The sequence below is a fragment of the Schistocerca serialis genome, chromosome 1, assembly GCF_023864345.2.
Source record: "Schistocerca serialis cubense isolate TAMUIC-IGC-003099 chromosome 1, iqSchSeri2.2, whole genome shotgun sequence".
NCBI classification, from domain to species: domain Eukaryota; kingdom Metazoa; phylum Arthropoda; class Insecta; order Orthoptera; family Acrididae; genus Schistocerca; species Schistocerca serialis.
Window position 1 is genome coordinate 874,483,492 of NC_064638.1, and position 19,727 is coordinate 874,503,218.

Sequence of the window (19,727 nt, forward strand, 5' to 3'; positions counted from 1 at the left end):
TGGAATGACTCCTTACCCTCTCCCTTAAAACCCATATCCTTTCGTCTTTCCCTCTCCTTCCCTCTTTCCTGATGAAGTAACCTTGGGTTGCAAAAGTTTGAAATTTGTGTGTGTGTTTGTGTTTTTTATTGTCTCTATCAACATACCAACACTTTCGTTTGGTAAGTTACATCATATATATATAAAAACAAAGATGATGTGACTTACCAAACGAAAGTGCTGGCAGGTCGATAGACACACAAACAAACACAAACATACACACAAAATTCAAGCTTTCGCAACCAGCGGTTGCTTTATCAGGAAGGAGACGGAAAGATGAAAGGATGTGGGTTTTAAGGGAGAGGGTAAGGAGTCATTCCAATCCCGGGAGAGGAAAGACTTACCTTAGGGGGAAAAAAGGACAGGTATACACTCGCACACACACCCATCTCCCTTAAAACCCACATCCTTTCGTCTTTCCCTCTCCTTCCCTCTTTCCTGACGAAGCAACCGTTGGTTGCAAAAGCTTGAATTTTGTGTGTATGTTTGTGTTTGTTTGTGTGTCTATTGACCTGCCAGTGCTTTCGTTTGGTAAGTCACATCATCTTTGTTTTTAGATATATTTTTCCCACATGGAATGTTTCCCTCTATTTTATATATAAAAAAGAGCTAAAGAACAATACAGAACCTCACACATCAAACACATTACAAAGAGTAACATAATACACAGGGAAAATCCCACTTGAAAATGGGATTCATTCTCTGAAATGTGTCATGCAAAATATAAATAAAAAAAATTGTGACTGATAGCAGAAAAGTTATTTACAGACAAACCCAACATTTTATGTTTTACTGACACTAATTATTATTCAATGCACTATATGGAAATTTTCTGAGTAGTATCTTTACTTAATTTTTATAAAATCATGTATAAAGCTGTTTGACACATAAACAGGTACTTTTGTTCTTGTATACAAACTGAACTTGAATAACATGACATGTTTAAATGTACTGGCACACATGAAGGCAAGATAGAGGGCAACATAATTATATCAAAATTAACTGTTTGTTACATAATTAACATTAATAACATGAATTTTTATTTGGAAAATATGTGAATTTAATAAATCTTACAATAGGGACTACAATTGTATTTTATGATGGTGTGCTTACGTAATTTCATAAATACTATTTGTAACTGAAAACCAATTAAAATTTTATCTTCAGTAATGAATCAATGGAAAGTCCAGAGCTGAATAACAACTGTATAGGAAGGAAAAATTGCTACACACCAGATAGAGGAGGGATTGAGTCACAGACAGTCACCATGAAAAGAATACTAGAAATATATAAGCTTTTCGACAAAGTCCTTCCTGTGAAATACAGCTCTCACACATTCACACAACAACTCATACACACACAGCTACTGTCTCTGGGTGATAAGGCACAGCTGCATCTAATGTGAGCAGCAATCTGTTTGGCAGAGTTAGAGGGGGTAAAGAAGATGCATGGAGCGGGGAAGGTGAGAGATAACTGGGTAGGGATGTTGGAGAAAGAAGATAGTAGAGTGTATGGACATGGAGGAGATACAAGCAGGGAAGGGATAGGCAGGTGGAGGACAGGAACCAGTGAAAACTGATGCCAGGGGGTTTACAGGAATGAGGATACATTGTAGGGTGAGTTCCAACCTGCACAATTCAAAACCTGGTTTTGGTGGGAGGAATCCACATGCCACAGGATAAGAAGCAGTCATTAATGTGAAGTACATCATGTTGGACAGTGTGTTGAGCAACTGGACGGTACAGCTGTTCATTGGCCACAGTTTGGCAACGGCCCTTTATGCAGATAGACAACTTGTTAGTAGTCACACCTTTTTAGAATGCTGCACAACTGTTGCAGCTAAATTTATAGTCTACATGGTTACTTTCACAAGTGGCTTTCCAAGTGACCTGACCATCAAATTACCCATTTCTGGCTGCAGCCTCTCCTTCTAAAATGACCTCTCTCTGTTCAATTTCTGCCCATAGCCCTCACCAACATAGATCTGCAAAATCATATCAATCATGCCCAAACCTTATCACACTACTTACTCTCTACCTGTAAGATTCTCCTGCTCTACAGTCCAAAATTCCTGCAACCCATTTTTGAGACTGAAACCCTTGCCCTTCAGTAACAAGAACAGAATGTACAATGCCACCTCAGAAAACTGTCCAATATGTTCATCTTAGTGCATGGGACTACCACTATCCACCACTGATACAAGAGCCTCCACAGACCTCTCCTGCATCCCTTCACAGCTGCCAAACTCAGCCTTGCAGAACCACTGCATTTACTACACCCTCAGAAACTCCCTCCCACCATCCTGTGGAACCCAGAGTCTAAACAGATGTGCAACTCAGTCTTGAACCTGTCCTCAAAAAAGCTCAGTCCCACTAAAGTGTCAGTCTTTTCCAAAGACCTTACCTAGAGCCCCACTTCTAAATTCAATCATGCCGGGCTTGTTAAAGATCTCCTTTCCTTCTCCCTGTCCCTACAGTGGAAACATATTTTCAAAACTATGCCTATCAATCAGACTCAATCCAAAACCACTATCAAACTGTGACTCACTCAATTTACTCCTCCATCCAACTGTGATCCACACCCACTACCCCCAAATGTACCCAGTGCTAACTTTCCAGAATTTCCTTACCTGAAACCTTGCCTCACCATAATTCCCCAAATTCCCCAAAATGGAAACCAACATCACATCTGCAGAAAAACTACAATCCACCACTTAAAAACTAATCTACCCTAATAAATATACCTGCTTACAAAAGCTCCATGACTGCAGTTATGAACCACAGGAATTATCTGGCAGAAGGATTCCACAAGCTGTCAAACATGTCTGCCTTCAAACCATGCCACATTCAGGTCATCACAAAAATACACCAGGATCTCCAGTCTCTCCTCAAAACCATAGGTCCATCCTAGGACCTCATCCCACCATTTCCTGCATGCCTACCTTCCACATGTTTCCTAAAATCTACCCAGGATGCCCCTTTGTGGCTGGCTATACTGCCCCCACTGAGAAAAATCTCTGCCATTGTGGACCAACACACCTTCAGCCTATTACTCTACTCATAATCTAACCATCTGTGTAGAAGACAGCAACCATTTCCTCAATGATTCTCCACAGTTCCTGTTCCTTTACCATCCGGTGCCCTGCTCAGCACTGTCAGTACCACCGCCCTCTACACTAATATCCCAAGTGCCCATGGTCTTGTCACTACTGAACACTACCTTTCCCAACACTTGACTAACTCTAAGCTTATAACCACCTTTCTGGACACTATGATCAATTATGTCCTCACCCCTAATTACTTCTCCTTTGACGGGATTACCTGTAAACAAATCTGTGGTACAACACTGGGGACTCAAATGGCACCATCCTGTGCTAACCTATTTATAAGACATCAAAAGGGATCCATTGCCCAATTTCACACTAACAAGTCCCTTCAATATGGCCTAGCCACCCATAGTCATCGCATCTGCAGTGATGAACAATCCCTCTCCAAACATACCAAGTGTCTCACTGAGTCCTTTGCAGACCAAAATCATCCTTCCACCATTTTCCAGAAACAGAGCTTGGTGTCTTGTCACAGTTGCCACAAATTTCCAAAGGTGAAATTCCCTGACATTTGCCTCATTTCTGGACAAGTTTTAGCATTTTCCCTGACAATTTCTGAGATCTCAAGGGTAAGTAAAGACTTAAGTTGAGAAATCCGCTGCATTATGCCACATACAAACAGACTTTACCTGCAGGCAGGTTGGTGATCCAGTGGGCAGAGCTTCCACATTAGTGGGAAACAATGGGCTTCAGATAGGCGGGCACGATCTGTTAGAGATACCCACAGAAATGGCCTGTGATTTTGGCCTGTCATGGAGGTCCACTCATGTGGCCAGCTATTCATTTGTCACAGACACCATGTTGATGAAGTGAGACCATGGTGATCAAATGATGCAACAAATAACTTGCGCAGATACTCTGGGAATCAATACTAATGAATATAGGTAGCAAATCACCATAAAGATGATTGCTGAGACACAGACAGACACACAGAAAAGACAATCACACTCTCTCAACTATATTTTTGGCCATAGCCTGTGTCAGAAAACAAGAGCATACACACATTCACACAGTCACTCAGACATAACTCATGCACATGTGACCACCGTGACCAGCTGCTGTGTCAACAGTCTCTGAGAATCAGATCCAAACAAACCACTCCTCATGGCTCCCTGCCTCTCCTTGGCATCTTATAGGCTAGTGGCAAAAAGTGGTGGCTGCACCGACTGGAAGCTGAGGGACATGATAGGAAGGGAAGAAGCAGTAAAAATGAGGGAGTAGGGAAGCAGTACATGTACTCAGTTGTGCCCAGCATCAGTAAACAAACTGTTTCATCTACTGAGACAAAAATGAGATTTTTCCAGTGTTTTTTTTTTTTCAAATTTCCCTGATTTCCCTGACACATTTGAAATTCCATGATATTTCCTGATTTCCAGAACTTGTGGCAACCCTGCTTGTCTCCCCAATCACCTACCATCCCCCCCCCCCCCTACCTACAGTCTTACCACAAAGGAGCACTCCCCTCACGAGTCAGTACCACTCAGGACTACTTCAGAGCCTGTGCCACTGGATTCTTCATACTAACAGCAGCTTTCCTGGTTTGCATGTGAGGGAGCTCTCCTTGCAACAAATGCTTTGTTCCCGTAGCACCTTTGGCTTCAACATTCACTAGTGTCTGTCCTCCATCTACCTGCCCCTTCCCCTACTCCCACTACAGTATACACACATACCTTCTATCCCACCAATGTACTTAAAAGTCATTTCATCCTCTCTACAGCTCTCCCCTCCCTTTCCCACTTCCATCCCTTGCACAGCCTCCTGATGCTACACCTAGAAGCTCTATCCTGTCCCCAACATATTCCTGCATTCTCTCAAGGTAGCAGTAACTTCTTTCTCTACACCTACCCTACTCTCACACCCCACGTCTCCTCCTTACCCCACCACCCAAGCCAGCATATTGCTGTTCATGTCAGACACAGTCATAGTCAGGTGTTGGTGCCCGGAGACATTAGCTATGAGTGTGTGAGTAGTAGTAGTAGTAGTAGTAGTAGTTGTTGTTGTTGTTGTTGCCAATGTATGACTGTGTTAGAGCTTTACTTCTGAGGAAGAATGTTGTCCAAAAGTTTAAATATTTCTAGTATTCTTCTAATTATGTCTATCACCAGATGTGGTGAGTAACAATCTATCCTTTCCACATTGTTACTACCATCAATAATACTTGTATTTGTTAAATTTGTTAAAACAATTTACATACTTCAGCAGCTTGTTTGCATGGGAGTTATTGATTAACTTAGTTTTCACTGAGATCTGATATAATGTATGGAAGTTAATTTTGTGCAGCACCAGTAAAGAATTTAGAAGAATATACAAGTAAACTTATATGTGAAGTTCAAATTTTATTTAAAGATTTTCCATTCGCATATTGCAGTGTACTCCAGCAGAAAGAGTTTAGAACCTTTTTGTAGTGAGCAGAGGTGAATGATGGCAGTTTTCAACAACTTCACAATAAAGGTCATTGATTATAATGTGACATTTGTGGTTCTAAAATCGAAATCAGACTTACAAATGAGCTTTGTCTTCCCCTGAAGCACTTGCAAATGAATAACCTCAAATGACTAAATTTTATTATTATTTATTGTCGTGACAATATTTTGAGCAGGGATGATGCAATGTGTATGCGTGTTCTCATGTCACATATGTGTTTAAATACTCATGTATGCTCAATGGCTATAACCAAATTACATACCCTCTAATATATAAACATTGATTGGATGAGTAACATAATGAAATATGACACTGAAGCACTGAGATTCAAATGGCTAGTGGTTTATTCAGACAAACTGATTAGCACACAATATACTGTGAATAAATGCTTGCATAGAAAGTGTGTGTAGAGAATTGTTGAATGAAAGTGATGATCAATATTTAGTTGCTGCTCAATGTTTAGCATGTGGTACCACTTTATTTGCAAGAATATCAGAGTATACAGGTTTACTGTCTTGATCTACCTCTCTCTTTCTGGGGTGTAAGTACTGTCCTAGCTGGGACTTCAATTTGCCTTGTCAATTAAAAAAAATACCTTCAGTTAATATTGAGCTTACCATCTGTCCATGTCATAGCAGCATCTAAGTTCTGGGGAACTCCCCTCCATCTGCTGATGTTCTTAGGATAGCCTGGATCCATCAGTTTGATAGTTTCATTGAACCTCCAGTACTGATTGCCACTGAAATACAAAGTAAGGTGTTCAGTCTTGTTAATGAACTACATTCATCTCAATACTCTAATGATCTTCAAAACACAAAGAAAATGTTGGTTCTGGTAACATGGTATGGACAATAACTTTGGCAGGGCAATAAGGAACTGTGACTTGTATGGCATAGCAGTGTAGTACCAGTTACAGCACTATTCATACATTTATGTATCATGTTCTATGAAGGAGAGCCTTCAGAGATGTGAAGTGAGCCATATTATACACCAAATGGCACAAGCAGCCACTTTGCTGTCATGTGCCTGTAGTACATAATCAACAAATTCTTGTGCTACTGAAGTAGTGGATTTATTTTTCTGGAGCCCATTTTGACTTCTGTATAGGATGATCTGTGCTGTAATGAATTTCTTTATTTATTCAGCCATTAGATGTCTTACAATTGACACATTTTGTATTACTGCATATATGCCTTGTCTTTTTACCAGTAAAATGTCATTTATGAAGTGTACTCTACAATTTAGTTTTTACAATTTTTTTATTGTTCAAATTTTGGCCGGCAGATATAGTTTGGACTTTCTCATTGGTCATTATACAGAAGACCCTTTTCTGTATGCTAAGTACCTTCTTTATATTTACTGAGCATCCCCATACTTTCATTCCATATGACATAACTGTTTAGGGAGTGCAAAGTAAAGCATTTTAAGGAGTTCAGTATAAACAAATCTGGCCTACTTCTCTAATGCACAGCAGATTTAAATTTAATTTACTACTTATGTTACAGATGTGTGCTGTGCATTTTTAGCTATCATGGAGGTGGAAAAGCAGAAATTTTACACAAGCTATTTGCTTAAGTTTGTTCTCATTGATTTTTAACATTAACTCATTATAGTTTATGTTGACTGTGTTCTGCAGCTTTGATAAATCTTTGAAATTACATTTTCTAACTTGTGAAGCTGCTGTATAATTTATTTTAAATTGTTTAACCAGTTTGAATCAGAGAGCATTTTTCAGTACAAATTTTTGTAACACCTGTTGGCAGCTGAGGGTTTCAATTAATTATCATTTATTCTAGAACCGGAATTCTGGCCAGAAAACATAAAAGTACGTCGATTTCATTTCCCAAGACCATCAATGGAAGAGGGAGCAGAGCTCAACTAAACTAAGAAGAAAACCAGAAGAGCAAGAAATAAAAGCAGTCTTGTGGAATACAGAAGGAGTAAAAAGTGCTCTTAACCTAACACCAACAGACATTCTGCAAAACTCAGATCTTGCAATTCTAACAGAAACCTTCCTGATAGACAGCTGGCAACATAAAGATTTCTATAATTATCACCTAATGGCAAAGAAGGAAGAAAGAGGATGACCCATGGGAGGAATATCTATCCTACTGAAACCCTGGATGACGCCCACCAAAAAAAATCATAAAACAAGAAAATAGTATGCTAATAGAAGCAGCAAACATAAATATAATTGCAGCCTATTTTAAACCGCACACAAATGCTGTAGAAATAATTGACGAAATAGTCACACTCATCAAACAATGCGACAGCAAACCCACCATTATTGCAGGCGATCTCAACTGCAGAATAGACACAGAAAACTATAAAACAAAACTAGTCGTTGACACCCTAGAAGAAGATGGTTTCACCCTACTTAAGGATAGACAGATACATATGCCACAATGGGAAGAGCACCATTGATATCGCATTAACAAGAGGAGACATAGAAGGAAGTATTCAACCAATATGGCATGACTCCATTACTCTTATACGAAAGCACATTCCAATGAAGATAAAAATAAATATAGTCACGTCACCACCAGCAAGAAAGACCCACCAAATCACACAAAGAAAAACTGATATAGAAAAATTAACAAACCAGCAATAACAATTAACACAAATATAAACTTTCATAGAGGAAGGAGAACTTGAAAAAGCAACAGACCAAATTGAAGACCTCCTAAAAAATTCAGTGATACAAACAATCCCCAAACCAAGGACGGCCAAAAGGTGGTTTGATGCTGAATTTGATGCTGAATGCTACAGCAAAAGGAACACTGTCCTAAGAACCCTCCACAAACTAAGAAACCAGCATGACGAGGAAACATACAAACTGTATGCAGAAGAGAGGAGAATCTACAAAAAACTAATAGAAGAGAAGAAAAAAGAATACATAGAAAGGGAGGCAAAAAGAGAAGCAGATGAAGCAGAGAAAGACCCATACGTAGCAGCAAGACCAAGAAAAATTGCTGATACACCAAATGTAGACCTGAAGGAATGGGAAGACCACTTCAGTAAGATACTGAACAAACGAGGACTCAAAACACCCCCAAATAAAGAGAAACAACATCAAACTAAGGAAAAAGACAATACATGGGAACCCCTAAATGAAGATGACATGAAAGAAGTAATAAAAGCACTGAAGAACAAGAAAGCAGCAGGACCTGATAACATATATAATGAACATATAAAAGATGCAAAAGAGGCCCTCCAACACATATGGACCAAACTGTTTAACAAATGCCTGGAACTTGGAAGAATTCCGACACAATGGAGACACTCGACAATAAAAGTTCTCTACAAAGGTAGAGGAGACCCAATGGACCCAAACAAGTACAGAGGCATAGCCCTGGAAAATACTCAATTCAAGATGTTTTCAAAGATAATAACACAAAAAATCCAAGCCTCTGTGGACAGTCATCTCCCAGAACGACAAATGGGTTTCAGATCTGGAAGATCAACACTTGCGGCAGTCAGGCTTCTTCTAAACAACATCGATGATGCGCTACAAAAGAAACAAATGTTCTACTAGGTGTTCATAGACTTTACCAAAGCCTTTGACCTATTGGAAAGAGAGCTCATAGTCCGAAAACTGGAAAACACAATGGGAGAAGATAGCATACGGGCAAGAATAATCAAGTCAATCCTCGAATACAACTTAATTACAATATCAGACAACCTCTCTTTTTCGAATCCCATTCTGCAATCGAACGGAGTCTTACAGGGTGACCAAATGAGCCCTCTGCTGTACTTTCTTGCCATGGAAGAAGTACTCCGAATTGGAGAAAATGAAGAAGATGTGTATGTATATGCATACGCTGATGACATAGCCGTAGGTTCAATAGATATACAGATATGCAGAGAATCATTGAGCAAATAAATAGACAGATGGTGCAGTGAACACAAACTACACATAAACATAACAAATACAGAAATGGTAATTTCCAGAAAAGGAGGCAAAACACCCAAGAATGCGGAAATCAGTATCAGAGGACAAAAAATAAAAATCTCATCAGACTTTAAATACCTAAGAGTGACATTGCAACCAACAGCCAAATGCTTCACAAAACATACAACAGAACGTGCAGCCCAAGCAATAATAGCAATACAGGACATCAAAAACATCCGCCTACTCAGTCTAGAAACAACCATGAAATTGTAACTCTTCAAGCTTTCCCGGCGATCTAATGACATCTTGGGTTGTTGGGTGTTCTGCCGAATATCAGCATCGTACTTGCACAATATTTCAGTCACGTAGCTCGTAACCTTCATCAGGTGCAACCTGAGCCTGCTCCTCGAGTGGACCTGGTCCAGTATTTATGCCTATGGCCTTCCCCCCTCCACCAACAGCTGCAGGCGCTTCCTCTGTGGTCCGCGCCCAATCCCTGAGACCTGCTGGAGCGTTGCTGCTCCGTTTTCCATCCGCTGTGGTTCTAGGTGTTCCCTCTGCGGTCCGCACCCACCAAACCCGCTCCTGGGGGTTTAATCTATGGTCTGGGGTACCAAGCGTTCCCCCTGCGGTCCGCGCCCACTCACCACGACCTGTTGGAGCGTTGCCGCTCCATTTTTCGTCCGCTGTGGCTCTGGATGTTCCCTCTGCGGTCCGCACCCACCAGTCCCACTTTGGTCTGGTGTGCCTGGCAGTCCGTCAGGGGCTCGTTTTCCATCTCCATGTCTCTGGTTCTTCTGTTTGTGTAGTGTTGCAGCTGGCCCCAGCTGGTTTTTGTAAAGACGACCTGGGGTTACGAAAACCAGGGATTTACAATATACCTTGTCAATGTGGCATGTCCTACATTGGCCAGACGACAAGAACTGTGGAGATGAGTGCAAAGAACACCAGAGGCACACTAGATTAAGACAGGTGACTAAGTCAGCCATTGCTGAACACTGTCTAGAACTAGATCATGCCATGAAGTATGAGGATACCAAGATTCTAGCACAAACACCCAGATTTTGGTACAGTGTTATAAGAGAGCCGATAGAAATTAAAATGGCTGACGATCTTATGAACCATGACACAGGGTACCAGCTAAGCAGAGCCTGGGATCTGGCTCTGGAATTGTTAAAGGAGCAATGGGGCCAGCTGCAACACTACACAAACAGAAGAACCAGAGACATGGAGATGGAAAACGAGCCCCTGACGGACTGCCAGGCGCACCAGACCGAAGATGGAACACCCAGAAGTGGGACTGGTGGGCGCAGACCGCAGAGGGAACATCCAGAGCCGCAGCGGATGAAAAACAGAGCGGCAATGCTCCAACAGGTCGTGGTGAGCGGGCGCGGACTGCAGGGGGAACGCTTGGTACCCCAGACCATAGATGAAACCCCCAGGAGCGGGTTTGGTGGGCGCAGACCGCAGAGGGAACACCTAGAACCACAGCGGACAGAAAACGGAGCAGCAACGCTCCAGCAGGTCGCAGGGAATGGGCGCGGACCACAGAGGAAGCACCTGCGGCCGTTGGTGGAGGGGGAAGGCCATAGGCATAAATACTGGACCAGGTCCACTCGAGGAGCAGTCTCAGGTTGCACCTGATGAAGGTTACGAGCTTCATGACCGAAATATCATGCAAGTACAATGCTGATATCCGGCAGAACACCCGACAACCCAAGATGTAGCCATGAAATTATTCAACACAAAAATCTTGCCAATCCTGGCCTATGGGATGGAGGTTATATGGGACCACCTGACAGAAAAAAATCTAGAAACACTAGAAAAGGTAAAATCGACCGATCTAAAAAGAGCACTATGTCTCTCAAAGACAACAAGATCTAGATTAGTGTACCTGCTAGCGAGAGAGACATTCCTAATTGAAGACATCACACTTCGATATATGATGCCACACACCAGGGCTTCCAGAAAGCAACTGAAGATCGTGGAGGACAAACGAGAAAAATATGGCCGGAGTTTTATGGCACCGAAGCAATGACGAACCGCTCATGGACAGCACCAAACTTTGAACAGTGACATGTCGTAACTAGACTTTCTATTCACGGCTTTCATCATCTAATCTGCAAAAACAAAACTTATCACAATCCAACCGCAACATGTGTATGTGAACTGTGTAATGAAGCCTGTGAACAATATCACATAGAACTGTGCAGTAAAAGAGTGAAATCTATAAATGAATATGCAAAAATGTAAATGTAAAATGTTAAGCAAAGTAATTGTATATGGTTATTTGGCTGCAGTTTTATTAAAGAAAAAATCATTTATTCTAGAGAAGCTGCACGGTCATCAATGGTATCTGTTCTTTCGAGAGCAGTTACTATCTTCATATATAGTTAAAGCCTACCCAGCCAGTGACCTGCATCTGTGCAAATTGCGCACAGGTTGCAGGAACCCTTATGGGAATCGTCACCTTAGTGTACGCAAGTAATGAGTGGATGGGCAAATATCTGTTAGGTACATTACATATGTAGATTGTGGACAGTTGGGAATGTGGGTCTCATGCGAAGCGCGCAAGGGATAAGTGCCTGCAGTCGCGCTATTCATCTGTGTCCTTGGTGGCTCAGATGGATAGAGTGCCTGCCACATAAGCAGGAGATCCTGGGTTTGAGTCCCAGCCGGGGCACACATTTTCAACTGTCCCCATCGAGAAATACCAACAACACCTGTTAACAGCTGAGGGTTTCGATTAATTATCATTTAATATTGTGCATTTATGCATACATTGTAGGAATTCCCTCATGTATGAGTAGTATTTATTATTATTCTCATCTAATATTTTTACTTTTTGATAGTTCATTTAGTACAGTTTTATCAGATCAGATGCAGCACCTCTTACCCCACAGAATTTTACATTTTCCGGAAGTAGCTTGTGATTAACTAAATCAAAAACTTTTGATAGGTTGCAGAATATGCCAATGGCTGATTCTTTCCTGTCATGTGCCTGTAGTACATAATCAACAAATTCTTGTGCTACTGAAGTAGTGGATTTATTTTTATGGAGTCCATTTTGACTTCTGTATTGGATGATCTGTAGTGTAATGAAGTTTATTAATGTTATGCAGAAAGCGATCAAAGACTTTTTATATGAATGGCAGAGTATAAACAGTTTGTGACAAAGCAATTAGGGATACTTTTACTTCCCCTCTTGTTTTGCCATCTGTCTCCTTAAATTCATTTTTTCAATTTTAACTGATTACTGTTAACATATGTGAGGGTAATCTGCATTTTCATCAAAGAGAAAGGTTGGCCCTCAGTTTTAAGGAATATAACACAAGTTCTAATTATTTGCTTAGTTTTATGTATGTAATTGATTTCCTAATTTATTTTGACTTTTCCTAGTTAATACTTTCATTATAGAGTGAAATAAGTGATTGATTTGTAACTTAAAATCTATTGTTGATGTATAAACAAATATAAATTCTGTACTAATTGTAAACATTTGGAGGAAAAACTAATAGTATTCTTAAAGGATCTATTTGACTCTATTCAAAAACATGTTAGTAAAGCCATCCCTTAATTAATTCCAAAGTAATTAACAGTTTTGTCAAAAGTATTGTTTGCATAACTATATTTGTTAATTTCATGATTTAAACAAATAATTCGGCCTAACCCTTGTAGTAGAAGAAACTGTTAAAAAGAACCAATTTTTCAATGTATTCAGTTAATTTAATGGGTTAAGTTTCAATTGTAATTTCTATAAATTTAACTTCAAACAATACGTAATTTTGCCACCTATTATTGTGAGGATATATAAGGGCCCAATTTTTGGTCCTGAGACAGTCAGTCCATGGCTCAGTTTCAGACGAGAAACCTGTGCTGATTAGAACAACAACAATGCTTCAACTTAACTGTGAAAAAAGAGTTATACAATTAGGCTGTGAGTTAAAACAATGACAGTGTGTGTTCCATATGTACCTTTTTATTCTTCAAGAAATGTGAACTATGTGGTTAGGCTTTTACTGCTTGTAGATGTTCAACAGGAAACTATTGTAGCAGTATGTGGATGTTTGACTGCAATCTACTAATGAGACTTATCAAAAGTTAAACAATAGTGCACTGGCCACATAACTGTGTATTATTGGGGGTTTGTGAACAGTGAAAGTAAAGTACTGTGAAATGCAAATATGTACCTGTCAGCTAAATCATTTAAAGTAGTCAGTGTTGTATTTCCACAACCCATTTTTCAGCCAATGTAGCAAAGCAGGATGTCAACACTGACAACAATCAATGAAGAAATAAGGGAACATTGTAACATGGTCAGTAGTTTCAAGGTTTTGTAGAGTTATCCTTTCTATTCAATGGTAACAGCCTCATACTTTTTGAACTCTCAGGATACAGTCGTTCTGAGATGGCTTCATAATCATATTGATCAGGTGTTTAACAATAAATTTAGATGACAGTCTGATAATCCTATTTGAGATACCATAGATGTCCATGGTCTTCATGTTTTTCAACTTATCTATGATTCTTGTTACTTCTTCCTTAGTTGCTGGAAACAGGTACATGGAATTATTTGGTGGACATCTTTTCTCTAGTAAAACATTTATAGCACTTTCTGTTACAATTGATATATCCTTTGTTAATATTTCTGTGTACAGTACATTTAATTGCATAGCCATTAAATGCTTTGCCTATAGTTTCTGGGTTTATTTGTGTATAACTGTTCCATCTGATTACCTTGGAGCTACTGTTTTTATATGTTACCTGCCAGGTTTCTGAATTTATGGTCATCCACATGTTTTTGCCATTTTGGCTAAATTGATAACAAGCTGTTCAGTAGCCATTTTGTTCACATGTAAGCACCAATAACATAGGATAATTCAGGATTAGCAGAAAAGCAGCTAATATGAAAAAGTCTACTGCACTTCCACTTACACTAATCAACTGCTTACATTCGAGCAGAATGAACAGTTGTATTAAATACATAATATTTGTTGAAAGAAGACAGCAATCACCACTAAAACAGAATAACTATCTACACTATTTAACATGAACACAGCTTTCTCATTCTTTATTGTCTTTTTAAACAACAGTAATGTCAAAGATAATCCAGTCACAAAAATAAAACAAATAAAGGAGCTGTTATTCACCTGTTTAATTCTCAACACTCCACCCTCAAAATGGTGTCTAAAAATCAACCCTAATCATGTATATCACTATGAATTATTCTCATTATGTAAAATATTCCTATAATGACGTCCATTAATATTCTGATTCAGTGGCTTTGTTAAGAAGTCTGCTTGACTTTTACCTATTGAAATGTATCAAATGTCAATCATTCCATCCATTACTTTCTACATGGTGAAATGGTGTTTTACAGCAATATGTTGTTCTCATTTTATCTGTATGATTCTTGGAGTGTATAATGCTGCTTGATTATGACAACATACACACATGTTGACTTATTTATTGCATTTCATTTATTTAAGATCTAAGCTCTTTAATCATTCTCTCATCCGTACCACTACCCTTCGACAGGCTACCACTGACACATATTCTGTTTCCACTGTTGTTAATGCAGTTGCAGTATGTTTCAATCTTTGCCATTACATTAAAGATCTTGCCAATATTATCACATATCTGGTAATATTTTTACAATCATCTATACAAGTAGCCCAGACAGCATCAGTGAATGCTTCAAGTATTTGACAAATGGGATAATATTTGAGTTTAAAAAGGCCTGTTTCCTTCATTCCGATGATCCGCATTAAATTTTGATGATATTGTGACATCTTTTCCACTGGTCAAATCCTCTATGAAAGGTAAGGCATCCACCAATAAACTTGTGATAGAGAAGAATTTTATCTTCACCATAACACTTCTCGTCAGGAAACCTGGTTTCATTTCCACCTGTCATCACATGGGTTTATGTCACCTTTTTCACAGTCTAATGCCAGGACTATTTCATTTGTTATCATGCTGTTAACTGTACTCTTATTGACATACATCATTCAACAATCCCACAAGTCAAGTGATTTTGAGTTAAATTCATTATTTCTCAATATGTTTATCAGTATTCTGTCATCTGCATATAGCTTTACATTTCTGTTGAGTTTTAATCTGCAGTCTTCCAGATTTGTCATAGATCTCACAACCTTCATTTTAGAAAATAGCTTTTCTATCATTTTAATGGGCTGCCTCACAGATAAGATTGCATTGTTAGTTACAACAGGCAGAAGATGTGCTTTGTCAGGGTGTATACGTGGACAAGGAAAAAAAAATTCCCGGGTTTTTCCCGGAATTCCCGGTTGAAAATACACTTTCTCCTGGGTGAAAACACGCCTTTTCCATGTTAAGTGACAGTATATTTTCCCTTATCAAACTTTAAATGGTTATGGTATTATACATGGGAGTAGAATTTCCTGCCACTTTAGAAAACGAAACTCAGGGAAAAAGACACGAAACTCAGGGAAAAAGACACGTTTTGGAAATATCTTTGATGTGCAGCAACCTGTTCGCTGCGTATTTTTGTATTACGAAAGTATACACTGGAATTCCACCAAACACCACATGTTACTTTCCGAATCATTGAAATCGAGATTGCAATGCGCTTTTGTTAGTCAGTCATAGATCAGGTCACGTGATCTCGCCAGCCGATGGCAGCGGATATTCAGAGCATAGGACACGTGATGTTTGTTTGTTTGTTTGTTTATTGAGCACCCGTTTTATCATGTACAATGATATGGGATTTGTCATATGTTACATACAGAAAAAATATGAATAACAACATATTATGTAAAAACTATCAGTGAACAATCTGAATTAAATATATGGGCAAAACAATTATAGCTTACATGATATAAATTTGTAACAATATAGGACACAAATAAGTTACATATATTCTGTGTATATTGGACAGCAACAAGAAACAATGATTATAACACTCTATATTGACAGATTAATTAATTTTTGTGTGTACATAAAAGAGTCTACCCCACAACACAAGTTTGTATATGAGTAACTTATAAGATAGGTGAAGGTACGCTATCTTTCTGAAGAATTCATATATTCACTAACACTGTAAAAACTATTACTGACTAACATTCTTTTGAGTTCACTTTTAAAACTGCTCAGCTGCTGAATCCTTTTTATTTTTAAGGGAAGAGCACTATAGAGAATTTTTGGGTAGTCAGCCAACAGCAACATCACTGTTACGTAGCACGAACACACAAAAAGGGAAAGTTAATAGTTTAAATTAATAGTGTTCCTACAAAGAAAGCAAAGTTTTCACATATAATATTGGTCTCAAGCTGCAAGAGAAGCTATGGTTTCACATATAATGTTGATCTTTTTTGCGCATGTTACACTTTAAAATATATCACACAAATATGCCAGTAAAATTTTTAGCAATTACATAAATGTCTGATCTTCAAGGCTCGAAATTCTTCTAAATGGCTTGTCATCAAAGAGTTGATTTTTAAATAAGAGTCAAATGCTCTGAGATACATGGTACATTCTTGCACATAGTTCAACTTACGTAAAAGGATTTTTACTTTAAACATAACGCTTTTCAAACTACTATCACTATTCGCAATATTTTCCCGCGACCTGTTAGAAATAGGTTCGTTTCAGCAGTTGCCAGAGAGCGCAGATAACAGGTGACATGCACAGCTTTCATGATGAAAAAAGCCCGTATGTACGTACGTGTAAAACATTGAAAGATCATACATTATGACGTAAAAGAAACAAGACATCAGAGGATACTCCAAAAGCATCAGAATTTCGTGAACCATATTAAAATGTGCTCATTTAAAGTGCATAGTGCACATTCATACGTCCGGATGAAATAAACCTCGACCTGATATTAAGGTTTTCAGTGTGGTTTTCGGGATGTAAATATTCTTGGAGCACCAGTGCTGCATGATCTCATGTTTGGTTCTTTATTATGGCATAATGTCATACGTGCTAGAAAATGAAAACGTGCACTTGAAATGCAGCGAACAGTTGAAACTAGCCAGTACTGGGGAATAAAACATTCCGTTTCAAATACATTGACTGCCTCTGCCGAAAAGGTTAATAAAAGTCAAATTTCTTTAGCAAAAAGACAAAAAATAACTTCATTGTTCTGCAAGGCGATTAATGCTTGACTGTCAGAAAGGTAGAAATAAAATAAAATATGAAACTAATAATATATTTTAGCCTTACGTAATTATGTGAATGTATTTTAGTTCACTTGATAGCTCCCGGCCACAGATATCCGCTTTGTTTTCATTTGACGTGCGAGTAAAAGAAGGGGAAACCTAATCACTAAATGTAAACACGGGTCACGTGGAGACTACCCACTATAACTCAGACTGCTCAGTGCATCAGCCCCGGATCTACAATATATGTGAACTGGGTCAACACTAAAAAAAATCGAATTTTCAAAAATATGTTCATCTTGGGGCGCACATCTTTCTGAAGAGTCTGAAACATATGTCTTCGAGGAAATGTAAGACATATTATTTGGCCTTAAGTATGCCGAAGTGCAGTGCCACGCCTCTTCATAAAGCAGTCTTCTACCGCATGTCACTGTATTTCGCTCTGTGGAATTGAAAAATGTATATTTTGTAATGGTTGCCACCAAACTATATTCAGGAGAGTGGAAACTGAAATGTCCTGTGGTGCCTCTCCTGCTCTCAGTCGACCGGTTTGACAGCCTGTCCCTCTTATATATGGGATTATTTGCAAATTTGTAATCGGAAGAAGAAGAACTCCTCAGAAAATTTGAACTCTTTATTGCCTATTAGCTATTAACTTGCTGTTTTGTGTGACATAAAATTAAATATAGGATACATAAAACCAATAAAGACAAAAGATAAGCAATAAATTACACACTGCTTCAATCCTTAGCTCCTAGCATTTTTTCTCACTAATCTTGCTACAGCTTTACAATGGCGTGCTTTTCTTTCTGCGAAAGAATCTATTATCTCATCAAAGTTCGTCAAACGCGTTGCTACATGAAAAATCGAAATGTCATTATCTAAAACTGAAAAAGCTGTTAACACAAATACTACCCAAGGCTGGTGTGGTTTCTCAATCTGATTACGTATATTTTGTCACTGTCTGCTAGATAAAACAAAATAGGCCTTTCTAATATGGCAGCAATTTTGTAACACACACCAAATAAAAGAGACTGTATTGGCACAAATGGTCATTTTTGTAACACGACAGAATATAATTCACGAAGTACCAATATCAAATGCCTATTAGGCCTACTACAAGCAAAAAGCTTTATGTTAGGAAATAGTTTCACATTTCATTCATATGCACCAGTTTCTCAAGCATGAGATCGAAAAGTAGTATTACGAAATTTTTATATCAATTTGGAATCGTCTTATTCTTCCATAATTTGTGTGATGTAGCCGTTTCTTCCCCTTCCTCGTCCTGACAAACAATCTTGTCATCACCAATTCTGTAGCTATTCCTGACATTGTCAAACTTGGTTCGCCGATTAATTTCACTAAATCTGCCAGAATCACAGGTTTAGTTATCCCGCGGTTATTTTCCTGTTTGGCGTTATTACGTGTTCGTACAACACGTTTTCCACGTTACTTCCAGAATAGAACTTAACCGGCTGCTAGCCGGGGACTGTATTGTTGGTCCTTACTACTGTAGCGATCTGGTCAAAAATTTTCTGTCAAAATTTCATTTACTTGTATACACCGAGAAGATAATACGTAATATTTCTCACCTGTTATTCCTGTCAGTCGTTTATTTCCATTCTGGTAGTCTGAATCTATGGATTTCGCTAGTACTTATAACAATGCTGATCATTCGCAAACCCAACCAACCACATAATCAGACAACGATTGGCATTCATCCTTTCGGTTTTACTCCGCTCAACTCTTATAGCCCAGTCCCCTTTTGTCTGCGGAAATAAAATTAAAATGGGTTCAAAAACCAACAGGGAAGTGTTTCAAAATCATATGAATAATCGATAGACGAACGCACGCTGGATGCTAGGCGCTTTGTAAAACAAGTTTTTTTTCCTCAAGAATATGAATTTGGCGCCCCCTTTTGCCGGTAGTATCTAGCTGCTTGCTGTGACTGCTTACACAGCCAACAGCCACATTCCTGTAGCCAGAAGGGAGAATCTACTACTCAAACGTGACTCAACTGCGCATGCGCATGAGTCCGCTCGACTGCTAAAACGAATCTAACGTAAACGGTTGTGACTTCACGCTCATTGGAGACAATTTGTTGTTATGAAGCATTACATAGTCT

The 19,727-nt window shown here is 38.9% G+C and overlaps 1 protein-coding gene across 1 annotated transcript in view; it reads right to left on the minus strand.

Moving 5' to 3' along the window:
- Positions 1 to 19,727, minus strand: part of LOC126486343 (72 kDa type IV collagenase-like) — a 146,832-nt gene that overhangs the window by 14,592 nt on the left and 112,513 nt on the right. Inside the window, exon 10 of the mRNA XM_050108942.1 lies at positions 6,187 to 6,308. Within this exon, the coding sequence (XP_049964899.1) occupies positions 6,187 to 6,308 (122 nt within the window). The remainder of the gene's footprint in view (positions 1 to 6,186; positions 6,309 to 19,727) is intronic.